This window comes from Megachile rotundata, chromosome 2, assembly GCF_050947335.1.
Source record: "Megachile rotundata isolate GNS110a chromosome 2, iyMegRotu1, whole genome shotgun sequence".
In the NCBI taxonomy this organism is placed as follows: domain Eukaryota; kingdom Metazoa; phylum Arthropoda; class Insecta; order Hymenoptera; family Megachilidae; genus Megachile; species Megachile rotundata.
This window is the reverse complement of record NC_134984.1, coordinates 7599223-7621693: the sequence shown is the minus strand read 5'-3', so window position 1 is coordinate 7621693 and position 22471 is coordinate 7599223. Positions and strand designations below refer to the sequence as shown.

The 22471-nt window shown below is 32.2% G+C and overlaps 1 protein-coding gene, 1 long non-coding RNA gene and 1 other non-coding gene across 13 annotated transcripts in view; 2 read left to right on the top strand and 1 right to left on the bottom strand.

Annotated features, from left to right (window-relative positions):
- LOC143266046 (uncharacterized) overlaps nt 1–5766 on the bottom strand; it is a 159620-nt gene extending 153854 nt beyond the window's left edge. The window contains exon 1 of the long non-coding RNA XR_013041048.1: nt 5370–5766. This is a non-coding gene — a long non-coding RNA (uncharacterized LOC143266046). The remainder of the gene's footprint in view (nt 1–5369) is intronic.
- The window catches only part of LOC100877791 (uncharacterized), a 412529-nt gene that overhangs the window by 319500 nt on the left and 70558 nt on the right, over nt 1–22471 (top strand). For all 11 annotated transcript variants that reach the window (XR_013041016.1, XR_013041015.1, XM_076541317.1 and 8 more), the window contains one exon: nt 12917–13173. Coding sequence is in view for 9 of the 11 variants with exons in the window: in XM_076541317.1 (XP_076397432.1) it covers nt 12917–13173 (257 nt within the window). In the remaining 2 variants the exon portion in view is untranslated. The remainder of the gene's footprint in view (nt 1–12916; nt 13174–22471) is intronic.
- Nucleotides 2386–2457, top strand: TRNAD-GUC (transfer RNA aspartic acid (anticodon GUC)). The gene has a single exon. It is a non-coding gene; the product is annotated as a tRNA-Asp (tRNA).

Here is a 22471-nt window from a genome sequence, read left to right as displayed (position 1 = left end):
CGTAACGCCACGCATAGAAGAACTTCGTAAACATAAAAGCAAACTGATAACTTCATTAAATAATTTACAGCGACGACAAGACCACGACTCTTCCAACGATACACTTATTGCAACAATAAAAAAGTTATTAAAAGACACTAGACGCGAAATAAAACGACAATTTCATGAATCCGTGAGTAATTATTGGAAGAAAAAAATTACAGGTATTTCCTTACAAAAGCCAAAAGATCTCTTCCCATCAATAAATAAGCTATACCGACCTAAAGAAAGTTCTACAATAGACACATTAAAAATTCCAGTATACAATAGAAACCTTATCGAAAACGCTGATATAGATCATTCTAAATTACAGCCCGATGCAAATGGTAATCTTCTAATCTCAGACATCAACGACAAATTAAATATATTAGGAGCACATTTCGAAGCGGTACATACACAAAATGACCACATGGGAAAGACACAACTTTGTAGCTTAATTAAACAAAAGATCGAACAATTCGAACAAGAATTCTCAACAGACAAAGCCAATAATAATACAATTACAGTTTTTTCTGACACAAATCTGGCAACTAACCCAAGTGCTGACGACATTCCGGAAAACTATTTCACTTCTTCAACCAAATTATGCACAAAATTTAAAAATTTAAATAACAAAAAGTCTGCGAGTTTTGACAGGATACCGAATATCGTGTTAAAAAAACTGCCTCTTCAATATATAAATTATTATGCAGTAATATTTAATAATTGCTTAAACCAACACTACTTCCCTGTAAAATGGAAAACTGCTAAATTAATTGCAATAAAAAAAAGAGGGAAAGATAGCGACAACCCCTCCAGCTACAGGCCCATTAGTCTCTTACCTAACATAAGCAAAGTATTCGAAACCACCATAAACGATTCTATAAATTCTTTTTGCAAAAGTAACAATATAATACCTGATACACAATATGGATTTAGATACAAGCACTCAACGGTTCATGCGATTTCCAAATTTACGTCAGACATTTGCTGGGCAAGAAATGCTGGTGAATGTATAGGTGCAATATTTATCGATCTGGAGAAGGCCTTTGATACTGTTTGGCTGGATGGTCTTTTCTTTAAGCTAATTAAGAAAAACTTCCCAAAAAACCTAATAAGAATGCTTTGGGAGATGCTGCACGACAAGAAGTTTGTGGTAGTGGAAGGGGAAAACTCCTCTACAAAGGCATTTAGAATAAAAAATGGTGTGCAGCAAGGTACAGTGAACTCCCCCATACTGTTTAGCATATTTTTATGTGATCTGTTGCATATGTTCGGCCTGAATTCGGATGGTAAAAGATTCGCAATAGCGTTTGCAGACGACCTGCTAATTTATATTAAGGATGATAAACCATCAGTTATAAAAAGAGAATTACAGAAATTACTCAGCAAAATACAAGAATATTTTCACACTTGGAAACAAAAAATAAATGTAACCAAGTGTGAGACTATATTATTCAGGCCTTACATCTCAAAGATATCTGACGCCAATTCCAATGTCCGCAAATACTCGAAAACATTTCAGCTGCATGATCCGAACGATACTAATATCAAAATCCCACATAACAATGTAGTTCGCTACCTGGGGGTATATATGGATTTTAGATTAAACTTTAACAACCACGTGCAAATTCAAATTGACAAGGCGCAAAAGGCTTTTATGAAGCATAAAAGACTATTTTATTCTAAGGACTTAGATCGTAAGGTTAAAATTTTATGTTATAAGGTATTAATTAGACCCATATTAACATACGGCTGTGTAATTTGGTTCAACGTTAGCGCCAGTACAATGGAAAGACTGAGAATCTTCGAAAGAAAATGTTTGCGGGCGTGTCTGAATATGTATCGCTCGCCCGAGTCAAACTATACTAAATATATTAATACTATTAAGTTATATAATGTCGCCGAGTTAATCAGGATAGATCTGTTCATAATTAAATTGATACGCAATCATTGGGCAAACATATATAATATAACAAACAATAACCTTATTTGCTGTTCTGTATATCCAAACCCGTTATACTTCATCAAAACCATGGAAACTGGATACATACCTCCTGAAGGTTTTATATATTTAGATACCGAGGGTCTGATACAAAATCCAACAAACATACCAATAATATACCACATAAATCGGAAAACGTATGAAAAGAAAATCATGTACAGTAAAGATATACGGGACGATGACCCACGTATGCGGTTCAGCACCAAACTATCAATGTTCGATAAAAAGGACAATCATAGAGATAATAAAAAATTGTACTGGTGGCTTAGTTAATTAGTTTTCTAGAATTAGATTAGTTATAGTTAAGGCAATATATATTTATATTATTTAAATTTATAACCAAAGAAACTAGACTTTACCGATCCTCGATAGTATAGTGGTTAGTATCCCCGCCTGTCACGCGGGAGACCGGGGTTCGATTCCCCGTCGGGGAGTTCGTATTTTTATTTTTGAGGGCAATGTATATATATATATTCTTTTACTTTGTCAAAAATGTTAATCAATAGTCTATAGAAGCTACATTATACTTCTGTACCTGTTTCCAATTGACAAGACTGAGTATTCAGATCTATAGTGCCTCGTCTGTATATATACCAAAGTTAGCTATAAGAAAAATAAGTATTTTTGGTGCAAACTCTTATTGAGTAGTAATGATAAGTGCAATTAGGTAAGTGGTAGAGACTACGCGTGCTCTATGTCTAGAGCCTATAGTCTAGTATTAGTTGTAAGTGTTATTTTTTTGTACGTTTAGATTGTTGTATATATTATTGTTAACTGTTTTGGCACAATAAACGTTCATTACAAAAAAAAAAAAAAAAAGTGGTCAGTATCCCCGCCTGTCACGCGGGAGACCGGGGTTCGATTCCCCGCCGGGGAGTGCATTAAATTTTTCCTTTTTTTATATTGTTTTTATTATATATATCTGTTCTACGTTTTTTTTATTGTATACAAAAGTTCAACCAACATCTGTATGTAATAAATATCGATTCTCCTTCCCCAACTCCCAACATAACATCATCTATACAGTTTTTCATGCCGTTTCTGTATATATTGTACAACTTATTGTATAAGCGATTTGTCTTAATTTCAGATATTCTGTATATATTGTATAATTAAAATATTCTGTATTAGAAATTATTGTATAGATTGCGCGTGCTTCATGTTGGAGCCTATAATCTCATCGACATATTTATCCAATGTATATACCGTTTGTTCGTTTTGGTTTATTGTACCCTGTGTATATAATATTTATTGGCACAATAAACGTCCTGTTACAAAAAAAAAAAAAAAAGTGGTCAGTATCCCCGCCTGTCACGCGGGAGACCGGGGTTCGATTCCCCGCCGGGGAGGATAATTATTTTTTTTCTTATTGCATTATTTTGTACATTGTAAAAATTATTGTCAAATTTAATAAAACTTTCTGACCCCCTTCCCTCACACCCACTTCCTTATTCCTCCCTTCCTTTTATAAATATCAATGACTATATAGTTTTAGACAATTTCTATATATAGTGTAATGTCGTGTATAAGTAATTAAGCTTAGTATAAGATGTACATAATGTAGCATTAAGGGCTATGTATATATAAAGCCAAATGTAGATAGTGCGTGTTCCATGTAGGAACCTTTTATCTTGTTAAGTTTGTTTGTTGTTATACCTTTTTTTGTGCGTTTAGGTTTATTGCATCCTGTATATATTATTTATTGGCAACAAACGTACTGTTACAAAAAATGGTCTGTATCTCCGTTTGTCACGTGGGAGTTTATCTGGTTTAAAATTTAATTCCATTATAATTTCTAAATTTATACCGTGTGTTATACAGTATACATGTACATAGATTAAGTTCTACGTCACCAAATAGCGTATAGGTTATGATTTGCTTATAGTAATAAAAAAATAAAATAATAAAAATATGAAATTTGTTTTATACAGTCCAATGCCGGACTATCTAACATAGTATATCATAGTATTAAACATAGTTGAATTTACGGTTTATTGTTTTCCTGTACATATTTCTCTTGTTGGCATAATAAACGTTCTGTTATAAAAAAAGTGGTCAATACCGTCGTCTATCACGCGGGTGCCCGCGCTTCGACTCTCCTTCGGAGAATTATTGTATATTTAATTTTTTTATGCCTTATATATATAAGCAAAAGGATGGTTCGGAAAAATGAACGCAAGATGTTATATGATTTATTGAAAATATTGTCGACTAAACGTCTGGAAACACTGCGTTTGTTCACGGGACGAAAACTCAGGACCCACTTAAGAGTACGTGACCATGTCAGTGTCACGGGAGTATTTCCGTGGTTGAAATAAATTAACTAGTACAACCGTATCTACGGTTTCTGAAGTTAACTTTCGATTTTTTAGGATACGCGTCGAGTAACTGAGAGTCAGAGCTTCGGTTTTGAAAGTTGGGGAAGAACTACTTTATTTTGTCAAAGGCGGGGATTATATATAATGCATTGAGTGAGTCAGTTGTTTTCGGGGTTATTGGCTTATTTGTTGTGAATCATGTAGTTTTGGAGGTTATGGAATGAATCATGTGTTTTTGGAAGTTTTGGATTTATCGTTTGTGAATTATCTTGTTGAGTTTGGGTTGACGTTGTTATCTGGCGTGACATCAGGATGGGCCGAATCATAAAAGTGTCCTGTGACCCTGCGAAGGTCCGAACTCTCTCCAAACTCCCAAACAGGCACATTGAAGAGGTCATAAATTGGTCTACCTACTTTTCATAGTTCATTCATAAGTTCTATTCATAGTTTTTCATAATTTTTATAAATATTTTCACCCATAGGTTAAAATTAATGCGAGAATATATTACAATCTTTACGATCGTTATCAAACTTAAAAAAACAGAAATTTTTGTACATATTATACATGATGTTCGGCTACTGGTGGGAATAATTTCAGGTGGTGATAGCTAGGATGATACTGAACAACTTTTTTCCTTTACGAAAATATTCCTTTATTAATAAAAAACTCTGACGAATCAAAGTGCGAGAGACCTTATATCAAAATTCAGTTAAATAGCGAACAAAACAATTAAAAGTAATGTTCAACTATTCACTGTTCGTAAATAAGGGATAATGTAAATCCAGTGAATGGATTTTGTTCAATATCGATATATTGTATTTGTTATTCGAAAAGAATAAGAATGTAAATATTGGAAAGAGTTTTTGTCGCCTGTTAGGAAAATGCGAAACAACAAATTCCACATTTTGAAAAAAAAATAACTTTTGTATTCAGCAAAAAGAATGTGAAATATAAAATAAAATAATGCTAAATGATTCTGTCTACTTTAAATTCACAAAACATGCAGAAATGATTTAATCAAACTCACCTATTGTTTAAAAATATTCCTGCTTCGGTTAAAATGTGTCCACGGGATTGGGTCGTTCCGTCGATCCTAAACTTTTGTAAAAATGCACACCGCATAACAGTTGTCGCAGTTAGGTTAAGTAACTCGTTTTACTTTACATTTCATTACCACTTTTCATTGTAACATTTTTCTGCCACTTTTCCCTAATTGCCTAATGTAATAATCATAGAAAAGGAATGCAAATGAAAACGCGTGAATGATTATTCATAAATAACTTTGTCAATTTCTTATTTTCTCTTTGATGTTGAGTCCAGAGTCTGTGCCCTGAACTGCCGGTCGCGACATGATCAACATCCTCAAAGGGAAAAAACACGTGCGAGCTTGTACACAACGTCGCAGCAGTGTCTTGGAAGAAGAATGTTTGACACTGAAGAGAGAGAAAGACGAAACGATGGAGTCACGCCGATCGTGTTACGATTGCCAGTCTAGGACAAAACATTCCAAGTAAACGCTAAAGACAAAAAAAAATAATAGCTGAAGATATGTTTGGATAATCATTTATGTTAAATAATTTTAATAGGTGAAATGATTATTGTAGTTTATTTAACGAAATATAATTAAATGAAATTAACTCAATGAACAAAAGTAGAATCTCAATATTACGAATTACAAATATCACCGTCTTGCTCTCTCAATTTCTCACAAAGCAATGAACACTTCGCTTTGCTACGAAAACATTCGATCACACAAAAAGGCAATTTTTATACCAATCTTCATTACATGCAAATTTCGTTCATACCATGCGCAAGTTTCATTCATATCATGCACCCATGCCACTCATACAATTACATAGCACACACACACCACATATACGCTTTTTTGCTTATTTATCCATCGTTATTACATTAGAAAATTATTTAAAATTGACAGTAAAATATTACAGTGAAAAATGATAATGAAAAATGACAGTTGTAGTGAATGTTTGAATGAGTACGAGATGCGCGCCGAATGAGTGAGAACGAATGGGATACAGCGACAGGTGAAAGATGCGAAAGATTGGTTGTATGAAGAGTGAAAGAAGTGACACCAAATAAAAGAATAATACGTTTACAAAGAAATTGCGGCACAGTGAAGTAAAATTAATTCACGAACCCGGCTGTGACATCAGCTATTGTGCGGTGTATGTTTTTTTACGAAAGGTTAGCAGGTAGAAAGATCTCAGTCACGAGAACACATTTTCACCGAAGCAGTAATATTTTTAAACAATAGGTGAGTCTTATTTAAATTATTTCTCTATATTTTGTGAATTTAAAGTAGACGGGTGTTAATGATTAACAAATGTATTAACACCCGTCTACTTTATATTCACAAAATGTAGAGAAATAATTTAAATAAGACTCACCTATTGTTTAAAAATATTTCTACATCAGTAAAAATGTGTCCTCATAACTAGGATCGTTTTATCGATCCGAACCTTTCGTAAGAAAAATAACTTTCCTATACAGCAAACGAAATTTTATATTTAATGATTAACAAATGTATTAAATTTAAAATCTTGTTTTCTGTATAAGAAAGTTATTTTTCTTTCAAAATTTGGAATTTGTTTGCATCTCTGTAACAAGAACAGTTTTCGATATTTCATTGCTCATTCTTATCGAATAATGAATACAAGTATTGAACAAAGTCGATTCACTTGGTTTAAGTTAATAACAAATAAGTTTATCCTTTAGCATGTTTATCCCCCATTTGTGAATTATGAATCCTTGGATCTTATTCTTAATTGTTTTATTCGTTATTTGATTGCATTTTACATAAAAGCTTCCTAATAAACAATTACATTGTCCAAACGCAAAGACGCTTGTTTACAACCGCGATTAACCCATTGACTGCCAGCTACGAGATATCTCGTAGTGTTTTTTTTTTTTTTCAATAAAAATTATTGTAAATGCTATTACAATATTATATCAGTAACTTAATATAATTATATTTTGTAAAATTTCATGTATTCTTCAAAATAAAACCTTGGCACCCAGGGCAAGACGCTCTAAATATGTCTGGCAGTCAATGGGTTAACCGTAACGCGTAAACCCATCGCTCCCGCTTCTGCACGCACGCTATTCTCACGCTCTGATTGGTCAATGTATTTCATTATTAATTCAAGAACTAAACTTCGATCAACAATTCGATAATGGAGAAAGTTGTTCGATATCACCTGAAGTTTCAACTCCCGAAATTATGCTCATCCGTAGCTGAACGGTTACAAGCACTCAATTTTTATATTCCTTTAATGGTATATCTCTATACATTAAGTACTATATAAAAATATTAATCAATAGTTCCTAATTCTATACACTTCTAGTGTCCCTAATGTGTTATATAAGACTTACAATGAGTATAACCAGTGATTACATTATACAGATAATATAATCTGTTATTAATTGATTTTACAGACTTTACTTTTGTAATTAAGAACTCTTATTACGCACGTGTTCGTGCTACTCGACTGTATTTCAAGGACTGAACATATGGGAAACAAAACAATACGAGGTGTGACACAAAAGTAACGAGACTAGTCCAATAAATCATTCTACCTGCAGAATCAGTTCTCCGTGACATTATCACCTTCAAAGTAGTCCCCTTCAGCATTCACACACTTATGCATTCGGCGCTGCTATTGCTGGTAACAATTCTGGAACGAGGTTTTTGGAAGTCCTTTCGGACGATTCTCCGTTTTTGCCTGAACCTCTTCAACTGAGGTGAAATGGGTTCCCTTTAAGCAAAATTTAACTTTAGGAAATAAAAAAAAGTCGCATGAAGCCAAATCAGGCGAATAAGGAGGATTCCCTATCACAATAATAATTTTGCTGGTCAGAAACTGCTTGACAAATAGTGCCGTGTGAGCGGGTGCTTTGTCCCGGAGCAACAGCCATCCATCGCTTCACAACTGTGGCCTTTTTTTCCTAATTTTTTCACGAAGTCTTTTTAGTATTTCAATGTAATAGTGTTAGTTAACAGTCTGACCACTGGGAAACCACTCAATCATTACAATTCCATTAATGTCGAATTTTGATTTTGACATGCGTTCTTTTTTGGATTTTGGGGATCCTGAAAATTTCCATTGCATCGACTGGCGCTTACTTTGTGAGTCATAGGTAAAAATACATGTCTCATCACATGTTACAAAAGATTTCAACAAATTTTACAAGAAACTTGATGTTTATTCGCTGTTCGGTTTTTACGTTAGACATTTTTCCGGCAGAATGCAGTTGCACGTGTTCACTAAATAACGCAATATTTCCAAATGGTATGACCGATTCAATCGAAATTGGCAACATGGATAGAGGAGGTATGTGGGATGATGCCACAAAAACAATTGCTGCTAATTCCATTGTTTTTTCTAGTTACAGACCTAGTCTCGTTACTTTTGTGTCACACCTCGTACATAATAATTATAGTATACATATACATTATAGGTGTCGCTTAAGGGATAACGCCACTCTAGAATTTTGAAAAAGTTGATTTTTTTTTTTGCTTAAATGATGCTTTATTATGTATAGAATATGAGAAAAAAGTTTTAAGTGGAGGGCAGGTCGGAAACATGAATTTTTTTAAGTGGAAAGCAACCACTCAGCGTAATTTGCGGATACGCGTGCAATAATCAGCGTTGAGAACGGTACCTGGGTAAAAGCAAAAGGCCCGATTCAGCTAGGTTAATAAACAATGACTCCCAATTTGAAAAAATAGACAAAGTTTCATTGAAAACTCATTGATGAGTTGAGTATTTATTATGGTTTAATCAACACCGTTGACACCATAAATTCGTCGAAAAAATATCCGTTTGCATATTCAAAGATGGACTATTCACTATAATGGAACTAATAAAAGCCTTGGATATGTCTGTCGGAGAAAATTGTTACAATTTTTGCCTACAAGTCGACGCCCGATGCGTAGAGTTCTCAGAACGATCTTTGAATGAAGCTTCAAAAATGTCGAGATTGAATCTTAGATTCAATAAGAAGGAAGAGGACAATTGCCATTCTTATGCTGAATGGCAATCAAAACTTTAAACGCGTTTTTCTCGAAATCACTTTATTTGTACTGGCCGGACAAATAACTTGAAAAGTTTTTAACTAATCGACTTGAAATTTCGTGGAGAGGTGCAAAATAGTATAACGCAGTGAACATCGTACGGATTTTTTGATTAATTAACTACTTAACTTTTTATTAACAATTCAATGCTGAATTTTCTGCCGTTTTTCGAAACTTTTTGTTCATATCTACACTAAATTAACAATTATTAATATTTTTTAATTTCCGTACGATGTTCCATAGATTTTGGTATATAATATGAGAAATTTTTGGATTTTTTGACTTAGGACCATGCGTTAATGAAAAAACAGTCTGGCCATGAAGCCCTTTCAAAGAAATAGTGTTGTTGCTTGCTAGCACCTACAGCCGCCATTTTTAGTGCAAATTGTTTATAAAAATTTACCAACCATCTTCAAAACACATCTAATTAAGCCTTTTTTATTCTGACCTTATAACTTGTACGGTTATTACTTTAAAAATTCCCGAAAATCACATTTTTTTCTGACTTCTAGAGTGGCGTTACCCCTTAAACAAAAATAAGATAGATCCCTTCTAAACGCAAAAATAATAAAATTATTATGTAATTTTACATTTATCCTCTTAACATATAATTTCACAGTGTCTTTTTCATACATATAGTTAAATTAACTGTAAAAAATAAACAGTTTCTATTAGTAATTATTATTAAAAATCGTAGTAATAAGCGCAATCTGAAGGACACGTGATAAAGATTACGCATGCTATAGTTTTAGAGGTTTGAGTCTAGTTTTAATTGTCAGTGTTAATTTTTTTATAGATTTAAATTGCTGTAAATATTGAAGTGATAATTTTATGGCACAATAAATGTATTCTCATGAAATTTGGGAATCTGCGGATATTTGAATCTAATGATTTAGCGATTTAGAAATTTAGAAATACAGACGTTTGAGTATCTAGAGATTAATAGATTTTCACATGAAATTTGGGGATTGAAGTATTCAATCCTTTTCAAAATTGAAATCTTGAAGTTTAGAAATTTTGAGATCCAGGGATTTATGGGTGAAGAAATTTGGGAATCCAAAGATTTATAGAAGTAGGAATTTGGGAATCCAGGGATTTATGTACGTAGAAATTTTAAAGCCTGGGGATTTATGAACGTAGGGATTTATGAACATAGGAATTTGGAAACTCAGGAATATGAAACTCTAGACATTTGTGAACGTAGAAATTGAAGAACTTAGGAGACTAAAATCTAGGAATTTGTGTATATTCGAAATTTCTACATACGAAACAAGAAATTTCCCACGAGACATAAGAAATTGAACACCTGGAAACTTGAAGACTTCAAAATATGAGAATCTAAGAATTTCTAGGCATAAAAATTAAAAAATTTGCAAATTTGTGGATTTGGAAATTTAAAAACCTGAATATTTAAAACAATTTTAGTAATATGAGAATTTTAGGATTGAAAAATGATCAATTTCAACGTTTCCATCTAAAATAAGTCTATGCTGAATCTAGTATGTACTACTCAGCTTTACCGTTCTTTCCTCGAAAAAAAAACGCAACTCCATATTACATACCACACAATATACACGGACTCACAAGTTGATTTAAAGGGATATAAGATGACTGATGGTAGGAAGACGGATACATACGAGGTGTGACACAAAAGTAACGAGACTAGTCCAATAAATCATTGTACCTGCAGAATCAGTTCTCCGTGACATTATCACCTTCAAAGTAGTCCCCTTCAGCATTCACACACTTATGCATTCGGCGCTGCTATTGCTGGTAACAATTCTGGAACGAGGTTTTTGGAAGTCCTTTCGGACGATTCTCCGTTTTTGCCTGAACCTCTTCAACTGAGGTGAAATGGGTTCCCTTTAAGCAAAATTTAACTTTGGGAAATAAAAAAAAGTCGCATGAAACCAAATCAGGCGAATAAGGAGGATTCCCTATCACAATAATAATTTTGCTGGTCAGAAACTGCTTGACAGATAGTGCCGTGTGAGCGGGTGCTTTGTCCCGGAGCAACAGCCATCCATCGCTTCACAACTGTGGCCTTTTTTTCCTAATTTTTTCACGAAGTCTTTTTAGTATTTCAATGTAATAGCGTTAGTTAACAGTCTGACCACTGGGAGACCACTCAATCATTACAATTCCATTATTGTCGAATTTTGATTTTGACATGCGTTCTTTTTGGATTTTGGGGTTCCTGAAGACTTCCATTGCATCGACTGGCGCTTACTTTGTGAGTCATAGGTAAAAATACATGTCTCATAACATGTTACAACAGATTTCAACAAATTTTACAAGAAACTTGATGTTTATTCGCTGTTCGGTTTTTACGTTAGACATTTTTCCGGCAGAATGCAGTTGCACGTGTTCACTAAATAACGCAATATTTCCAAATGGTATGACCGATTCAATCGAAATTGGCAACATGGATAGAGGAGGTATGTGGGATGATGCCACAAAAATAATTGCTGCTAATTCCATTGTTTTTTCAAGTTACAGACCTAGTCTCGTTACTTTTGTGTCACACCTCGTATAGTGGGAACCGTATAGCTGCTGGCGAAGAGGTACTTCGTCATGCCTGCTCTATGGAGTAGGGTGGTAGCAGCCATTCTTTTTTCGCACGTAAAAAATAAGAGCGAGTGTTAAGATAACACTCCTTTCCCTCACGTGCCGTTGAACAAAGCGACGCTGAACGTGCTCGAAATTGAACATCAGATAATACAGTCCAATTTTTATCGCTCGAGGGCTCATCGTCGTTGCAACGCGAGGGTCTCTCCTTTCCGGCGTTCGAACTTTTCCAATTCCTTAGTTTTCCAAAAATAAACTAACGTAGTTTTCTCTCTACTTTCAACCTATTCGAATAATGTTTATTGTATTGAAAGAAAAATCAACTTCAATCAATTTTGTGATTAGTGTAACGCTTTGAAAGATCAAAGGCGTTATAGATTAAATATTTTAATATCAATCGAAGGAATTTTGTACTGTTTACAGAATTAGAAGTTACAGGGAATAAAATAGCTTTTAGTGATTATTAGTTCTTTTTATTCTTTTTAAAAATTATGTCTATTTTTGTCTTTTCATCTCTTATTTATAAAAGTATAATAATACTTGCGTATAACAAAATGCAACTGCTACGAGGTGTCAATAATTAAGAGTCTGGACATTTTTTATACGAATCTGTCTTATGGATAATTTCAGAATGGCTATAGAAAAAAATATGAAATATCTAGCGATGAAAATCTATAAATATTGTAATATTTACATACAATTTTATAAATATTGCAATATATATTTTATAATAAAACACTGTAAAGTACAAATTCGCTGAAAGTACAAATAATTTAATGCTTTACCCTATTCTATGCTTATTGTATAAATCATACTCAACGATTTGCACACAAACATTCGCCATAATTTTGAAGCAGCGATAATTCATTTTCCATGTTAATTAAAAGAATTTTTTTTTGCCTGTTTAACAGAGACCGCTGCACTGCCGACGCCAGATGTGTCAACGACGTTAACAGAAATTCGCGATGAAACTACGACGGAAACGGCATTCAGGCGTTTATCAGAGGTGGACCGAATTCTGCTGGAAAGTTTGGATATCGGTCATTCGAGACCAAGGCCCACCGGTCGATTCCTGACGATGCATAAAAGACGTCGTAAGAGGCTTACCACGAGATCCTTAACTCAGGAGCCCGGTATTCTGGACGATATTTTCCACGGCCTGGTTCAGGTAAGCTGCCGTTCGTTTGATATAAACTTTATGTACACGTTTCCGGAAGGAACGATTTTTGAAAAATTGCCTCATTATTCTTTAGCACATGAAAGGGTAACTGCGCTCGTCAGTTAGGATAAAGGAATATACAGGGTGGCTCACCACATTTTGCCATCTAGATTTGCGTGATTATTATTACTCATACCAAACAATGTTTCGGATGAAGTTGAATGATTTTGAGAGGGGCATATTCTGGTGGTATATTTTTTTTTGTAGATGGACGTGTAAAGGACATATGAAAGTCATCAATGTTTTTTTAAATGGAATCATATATTTTTTATTGCATCAACTAATACTCCTTCATACTCTTTACAAAAAAGTATTAATCTATTTCTGTGAAAAAAATCATTAGTTTAGGAGATATTTTAATTCTAACTTGTTAAGAAATCGTGACTTTCTGGTCAATATTATAAATTGCCTTAACTGAACAGCAAATGTTTTTCTACATGCTTTGAGAGTTCACGTGTCACTAAACGAATTGTGAGTTTTTGTTTTTTTTTATTACGCAGTAACAGTGAAATTTAGTCTCTGTTACGTCTCTAATACGGTGAATACGACGATACGGTGAATTATCACTTCATAATGAAGTATTCTAAAGAAGAAAGGATAGACATGTTATCAGTTTATTTTGAAGCTGGGAAAAGTCCTACACATCTCAGAAAGATTGTACACTACGGAATGTTAATAAGTCATTAATTTCTCGATTCAGAAAGTGTTCTGATGCAAATGGTCGCTACATTGAACCTTTTCTGTAAATAGATATTAAAATTAAAATATCTCCTAAACTAATGATTTTTACACATAAATAGATTAATACTTTTTTGTAAAGAATATGAAGGAGTATCAGCTGATGCAATAAAAAATATATGATTCAATTTAAAAGAACATTATTGACCTTCATATGTCCTTTACACGTCCCCCTACAAAAAAATATACCGCTAGCATATGCCACCCTCAAAACCATTCAACTTCATTTAAAACATTGTTTGCTATGAATAATAAAAATGACGCAAATCTAGATGGCAAAATGTGGTGAGCCACCTTGTACAGTCACGTGTATGTGTACGTAAACTTGTGCGTACTGATAGGTATGCAGTTTTCAATTCATATGGGTAAATATTTTAGATTCCATTATTCACAAATTTACAAATTTGCAAGTTTCAATAATTTCCAATTTTCTAAATTTACAAGTATCGAGACTTCCGCACTTTACATTTCCAAACTTCGACAACTTTGACTTTACACGTTTTCAAACTACCTAACTTTTAAAGTTTCATATTTTCCTAAACTGTTGAATTTTCAAGTTTTCTACAGTTCCAAGTTTCTAAAATATCAGAATTCTGAATTCAAAAAATTGAAATCTAAGGAATTAGGACAAGAGTTTACTGTTTAATATCCACTGGTTAGTAAACTTTTCAATGGGCACTTAATTTATCCATCACCGTTATAACAGGAAGCGTGAAATGTATTATAGAAATGATCGAAACGTTACATAAAAATGGTACACAATGTGATCATAAAATTGTCTAATATTCATAATAATTTTATTTTGAATACGCAGTTAGAAAAAAACATTGTTATAAACCCTTTTCTTTTTTATTTTTACTGGATGTAGTAAGGCTCCTGAAACGACTCATTGTCAGTCTGCATTTGTTCGTTTGTATATTTGTCTGTACCACGCTTCAGGCCGCAATTTTGAATTTCTTGACTTCAAATTTTGACATTAGACTTGCCAGACATCCTAGATTTTCTCTTTAAAGGGTATAGTCGGAAAGGTAGTCAAATGTGCCCTTTCATTCTCTCCACTGATTGATGATCCGACTACACTTGTATTATAACAGAATATTTAATTGTATCTTAACTTCTTTAAAAAAAATGATGAAAAATGCGTTTTGCAGATATTCTATCTATACATTTAAGATTTTGATTGACCTACATTTGGATCAGTCACCCTATTGACAAAAGCTCCTAAATCATAACAAAACTTGATTGACTTATAGTATCGTTGTTCGAACTTTTTATGAATAAAAGTAATAACTTAGAAAATATCAATATGTAATTAAAATAAATTAAAATTCCTCGACTCTTAATACAATACGTTGCATAAACATAATAACTCTCTTCTTTGTGTTAATCATTCTTCTCGACTAAAACTTATGGTCAGTTTAAGTACTAATTCGCATTATGTAAACAACAAATTATATAAACAGAATTTAGTGTATCAGCGTAAATATAAATTAATTTGCATAACAATTAATTTGTAGACTTCATAAGTATACCGGCTGAAGTTTCATATACCAACCGTTCAAGAAAAAGTATTTTATTGTGTTTTATGTGCAAAAATATAAAACTTAATAATTTATCGTGTTTTCATCACGACTTATATAAAAAATTCGATTCGTCATATTACTAATCAAATTTTGTACCATATTTTTCTCTATTTTCTTCCTATTTTCACGGTTCACTTCCTATAAAGAATAGCATGTATGCAGAAACGTAAAATAATAAAGAGTGTCGTAATAAAATCCATATGATTTAATAATATACCACTGCCACTCTCAATAAAATCTAGTAATTGTTCTGTGCCAGCTATTGCAAGCTTTAATTCATTTACATTTAAAAATATACGACCATTTGAAAATATCGTTCGTACCAATATCCCCAATAAATTTTCTATGAAATTAATGGTAGAGGAACGTACAGGTCAATCTAATAACGCAACGTTATTTTCAGCAAACCATTTTAATGTGCAAATTTATTCGATGCATTATCTTGCATGAAAATTAAATTTTCATTGTGGCGTTCAGTCCAATACGGCTTAAAATAATTCTCTAAGGTAATAACTATTAGTATTACTATTCACTCTGAAAGGAATAAATCGAGCCGTCACAGTAGTGTTTAGAAAAATATTTCACATGTTTTGATACATCGTGCCACTACAAATTAAAACCACCTGGTCCATCTTGATTAAATTTCTTCTCGCCAATAATTATAACCTAGAAAAAAACAAAATAACTCAGGTAAAGGTACCAGTAATTGACCAGTTTTTAGAAAACATTAAAAAATAGGGTCTTTATATGCTGTGCACTTTTTATGGATATGAACTTTACCACGATATCTACCAGTTAAACCTTAAAATAATTACATGTGAAGTGAAGTATGCTTACTAATAACGAACATGTAAATTCATTACTGTATGCAGCTATACGCCTTTATATGTATTTCTATTTTCATAACGTTTTTGTTAAGAATAGTTGTACGGTTTAGGTAAAGGAGTTTATATACATATTGTGAACATTTCACAAATGAAATATAATTCTTCTAGTATAGATGGTTAACTATTAACGAACAAAGGGTGAATTTCTTTAATTTTTAAGAGTGGTTAACTTCTGAAATATTTAACGAATTTTTAAATATACACCCTTGGACAAAAAGGTAGCACATGTGTGCTATCTTTAATTTCTTGAAAACTACTTAGAATTTTTTAATGTAATACATACCAATCTAATTGTTACATGGCAGAGAGAAGGAACTTCTTAGTAAATATGGTTGACCTTGTTAGGTTTCTGAGCAAGCGGAAGAAATATACAAATGCTCGCGGCGAAATGATAGCACATTCACAAAATTTATACATATATTTTCACAAAAAAAGAAAGTTACATTGCAATTAATACAAAGTTAATAATGAGTATATCCGCCTTTATTTTTTATTACTTCGAGTACCCGCTTTGGTAAGGATTTGTATAACTTTTTAATTGTATTTTGTGGCAAATTATCCCTATGCATCCTATTAGCTTCTTTTAATTGTTTAATAATATCATACTGTTTTCCATTCTTATATACAGCACGTGCTAGTTCTCCCCAATAATTTGTCTTCGAAGAAATGGAAACGAATTTTTTTGTATTGACATTTTCATTCTACTTCCATGATTTAAAAAAAGAAAGATTAGTAAAAAAACAAAGACAAATGGGTGGGGGTGGTGTAATGATCTGGGCTGGAATTTAAACGGAATGGATACAAAGGCAAAACAAATGTACAGTTTCTTCAAGGAAAAATGAATTCTCAAAAATATATAAATTTACTCTCAAAACAATTAAAAAGTTATACAAATCCTTACCAAAGCGGGTACTCGAAGTAGTAGAAAATAAAGACGGATATACTCATTATTAACTTTGTATTAACTGCAATGTAACTTTCTTTTTTTGTGAAAATATATGTATAAATTTTGTGAGTCTGCTATCATTTCGCCGCCAGTATTTGTATATTTCTTCTGCTTGCTCAGAAAGCTAGCAAGGTCAACCATATCTACTAAGAAGTTCCTTCTCTCTGCCATGTAACAATTAGAATGGTATGTATTACATTAAAAAATTCTAAGTAGTTTCCAAGAAATTAAAGATAGCACACATGTGCTATCTTTTTGTCCAAGGGTGTACTTTTCAGATTTATATAATAACTTTTTTTAGAAGTGGTCTTGTTACATAATCTAGAAGGCTTAAAAAGTATTTCCAGACATCGAATCTCACTATTTAATAGCAGAGCAATTGCAAATCTTGCAATTTAATGGTTACCATTGTTCACATAGAATTTCTCTAAATTGGTCAACTACTAATGCCATTACCGTACAATTCGTTTTTACAACGTTTAGCAAATGATTGCTAAACACATTATTGCTTTAGCAAATGAACGTTTTGTTAATTTATCTTCGCTTTCTAGTCACGGTACCAATATTCGTCCTGATAGTGTACAGAGATGCTATAATGGTCCTATGGATGCTGTTTGCAACGTTTAATTTGCAATCATGTCAACGTTAAACCATCGACGTTGTCGAGTTAGAAACTAATTGTAGGATTTTACGTTTATCTCAGGGAGGCACTTGGATGGCTAGCCGAACGCTTCTTCTCAGCATGATTACATCATTTACTAACATAATAGGCAATATCACTTTTTGAACGACCTATTTATTTCACAATACAACCGTTACCTTACAAGAGAACGCATCGATTATGACTTTTTCTCTCTTTAAAAGTTCTTTGCACGAGGCTTTCATTTTCTGACCGTTATAAACGTATCTTACGAACGTGAAATGAAACAAATAAAGATAACAATAAATTTGAATCCATGAATTTACTTATGCAGTTCGATTGACGTTAAGATAAAGTTAACATAAAGAGAATATAGTTAGGTTAGGTTATGTTAGCTTAGGTATATTAATTGAAACGACCGAAAATCAGGTTTTATATAACTCAACTGAATATTTATGTTAATCTCTTAATCTACAACTTCGTCGCATTCTCGTGACGCACACTATAGTTCAAATGTGATAAACCAGACTCATATTCTCACGGTAATTGAATTTTGAATTCAACTTTAATTATAATTTTCATAATCAAGGATCACTGAATACAAAAAGTGCCACACTTTTCAATTTTCTTTATTTGTCTTCATATTATAACTGATGGAATATGGGAGGTTATTATATTTAAAATAACACAAAAACACAATAACTTTTAAAAGACTAAATGAATTTATCATTTAAGAAAAACGACTTAGAAGGACTTCTTTTATAATTTGTTAATTACACTTGATTTATGAATATTAAAAATGCAATTCTAAATAGCCCACTATATATTTTATACATATGAAAAATTATAATATCAGAGAAACAATAGCGAAGAAATATGTAGATTTTATTTTATTAACATTCAAAGATCTGACCAAAATCGAGCGGTATCTTACAAGTAATCGATAAGTGCACGAACTTGATTACCGACTTCTCAATACATTTATTTTTGCTAATTTCATTAAAATGAAAATTCAACAATAACAATAATTAGTTATCTGTGAATAACGTAATTGTCTAAAAAATTGTAGGTTAAGGGGTTAATACGACAAATTGTCCTTTACAGAATCATTCTTCACAAGTCACAAATTATTATTTAAGAAATACTAACTACAATTTCCTACCAAAAGCACAGATTGTTCAAAATATGAGGAGTTAGTACGTTTATGTAACGCACTGTATTCTATGTTGAAGATTGGTCACAGTGATTTGAAGGTAGGTCAAACTTATTTGTTAGAACTTGGATTTCGGTGTACCATACTACTATGTTTGATTAAGTGTATTCAAACTTACACTATAAGTTACTGTCAATTTCGAGTAATGGAATTGCTTTTGGTACTTTGATGAGTCGAAACTACGATTTCGGAAGAATAAATGGTTCAAGACACTATTTTCGTCGGTCATCTATGTCCCAGTGCTTTATACGCCACTAAATGACTAAATAGTAAAAGTTGTAGCGGCTTATGTAAAAGTCAGTGTGAGAGTATATTTTAGCTCGAGATCAAATAATGCAGTCTGTAAGGATCTATTGGGCACACATTGTGATCAATTTTGTAAACAAATGAAATAAATTTAACTAATCTGTTCGTTTGTACGTATCACATATAATCTGATATGGATATATACATATAGATGGTGTTAGGTAAGTCGATAGAAAGTTTATAAGGGATCAGAGAAGAGGTCATTTCGGACATATTTTTGAGAAAGCACTTAAATTTCCAAATTCCTAAGTTTTTAATTCCTAAATTCCTAAGTCCCTAAATTCCTCAGTTCTATTATTTCAAACTCCTACATTTTCAATTTCCAAATTTTCGTGTTTCTAAATTTCCAAATTCTTACAAGCTGAAATTTCTACATTTCCAAATTCTTAAAAGTTGAAATTTTTAAATTTCCTAGTTCTTGAGTTTTCAAATTCTTAAATAACCACATTTTTATATCCTTTTGATTTTTAAATGTTTCAGTTACCCGTTTTTCATATTTATAAATTCTTCAATTCTTCAATTTTTCAATTCTTCAATTCTTCAATTCTTCAATTCTTCAATTCTTCAATTCTTCAATTCTTCCATTCTTCCATTCTTCAATTCTTCAATTCTTCAATTCTTCAATTCTTCAATTCTTCAATTCTTCAATTCTTCAATTCTTCAATTCTTCAATTCTTCCATTCTTCCATTCTTCAATTCTTCAATTCTTCAATTCTTCAATTCTTCAATTCTTCAATTCCCGAATTCCTAAAATTTTCTAAAGTTTCAAATTCTTCGATTCGCAAATAGTAAGAGTTCCGTATATAAAAATTTCTAAATCTCTAAATTTGCAAATTTCCAAATTTCAAAGTCACGAAATCCCGCACTTTCCAAACTCTCAATTTCAAATTCCTAATAACTACATTTCCTACATATATTTCTCACTCTCCATATTAGCAAGCCCCAAGATTCCTAAGTTCCCAATACTTATCATGCACTAAATATTTTCTACTCGGTTGTAACACAATTTACGGAACAGCTTGTGTATTTCACAGGATATGTTAATTCGTCAGTGAGATAACCGGCAACCTGCTAAATCAATGTTATACCTGGAACCATAAATTGTTATCCTTGAACAGTATGACCAAGAACCGGAAACCGGCGACCCACATACCCACGCTTCTGCGTTGCTCGCGTTGATTTATTTACAACGGATTCATTGTACTAATTTCGAAGCATTTTAAAGATCTTAAAGAGATAATGCGGTACATAATTTACTGTGACTTACAAATTATGAGCAACTTCCAAATTAGAAGCCTCTAATGAAACTAAAGAAGAATTAGTCAACGCGTGTATCACAAGTAAGATGAAATGGGGTAAGTTCGTAAACGGAGCAAGTGCGTATACAGGCTATTTTTATTACGATATGAGCGAAATTTCTCCATTTAGTATGTTTGTTTCCTTGTCTTCTGTCACTATATCCCCTTTTATATTTCAGCTAAGAGTACTTGTTTGCAGTATAGAGTACTTGCATAATGCAGTAAAAAGCATTTTGTAGCAGATTTGTTAATAATTCTGCTCTTGCCCCATTGCACATGAAATAAAGTTTCAAAGTATTTAACTTCAAGTTACGCTCTTACCTCATTTTCGGAGAAAGTGCAGAGTAGTTGACATTTTAAGCAATTTCCTATCAAAATCAAAATGTAGAAGGAAAATTAAGGTCCTAGTTAATATTAATTAAATAGTAGTAATTGTGCAAAGCGTTCGATATTGACAGCGTTAAGTATTTACATAGCAGACTGAAAATAGTTACGTTTAAATACCAACTTTACAAAAACCAATCTGCACTTACCCCACTTCACCTTATGTTTTTTTTTTTTAAATTAGAAATGAATATTACTTTCACTGACATGGTATGATAACCAGTTTTGCTAAAATATCCAAATATGTAAACAACTCACTTCCAAAAAGCACTAATTGACTTTTTCTTTGAAAACTGAAATTAGTTTTAAACTTTGATTGAAAGTTTCATCAGTGACGAAAAACTATTCTTTGAATAACAATTATGCGATATGCAGTTATATTCTGACTTATATTCTTTAAACTTGCAATTCCTCACATAAATGTGGAGAAACCAATAGAATTTTGTTTGATAAATACGGACAGGAAGGTACCCAGTCCCAATCATCTTGACCTCAGCATACATTATTAATAATTAAGATTATATATAATTAACATATTCCTGAGTAACTTCATAAAAAAGGTATTGACCTCATTAGATTTCTCGTTTTGCTTTATTTTCATTATAAAAATTAATAATAGAAGTATTTGCCCTGCGTTAAACATGTCTGCTCATTGTTTGATTTTAATTACGAATCTCATGAAAGATTTTTTAAATTAAATTGCGTAATCAAGTTGCTAAATAAAAAATACGATTAAAATTATAGGTATACCAAGGTAGATGGAATAGTCAGCGTGTGATAGCAAAAACAGTATTTTTTATCAGTAATGTAAATGTCCAAGTGGTCAAATGATTAAGAAAGCAGTTAAGATAATTGTAAATTCTTTTGCATTTAGACAAAGTAAAATTGTAGTTAAACACGTTTACCTAACAGAGTAAAATTTCTACTTTCAGATAAAATAATAACGAGCTACATTTGTAAAAAGAAATGTTTTAAATTAATTAAAATTTTTGAAATATACGTATGCTTCAGTGATTGAATAACATTCGTAGCATGTTCTAGTTATTAATTACCGTACCAAATAATAAATAAGTATTAATTTAAATTTTCACGATAAAAAAATCAAAAATTAAAAATACTTCGAAATTAAATATTCGAAATATTCAAGTTTCAAACATTTTCATTGATATTTAAATATGCGACTTTAGTTTTTAGACTAAATCAAAATAAAGCGTTAACTAATGTCGAACCAAGCCGAACTGTAAGCATATTC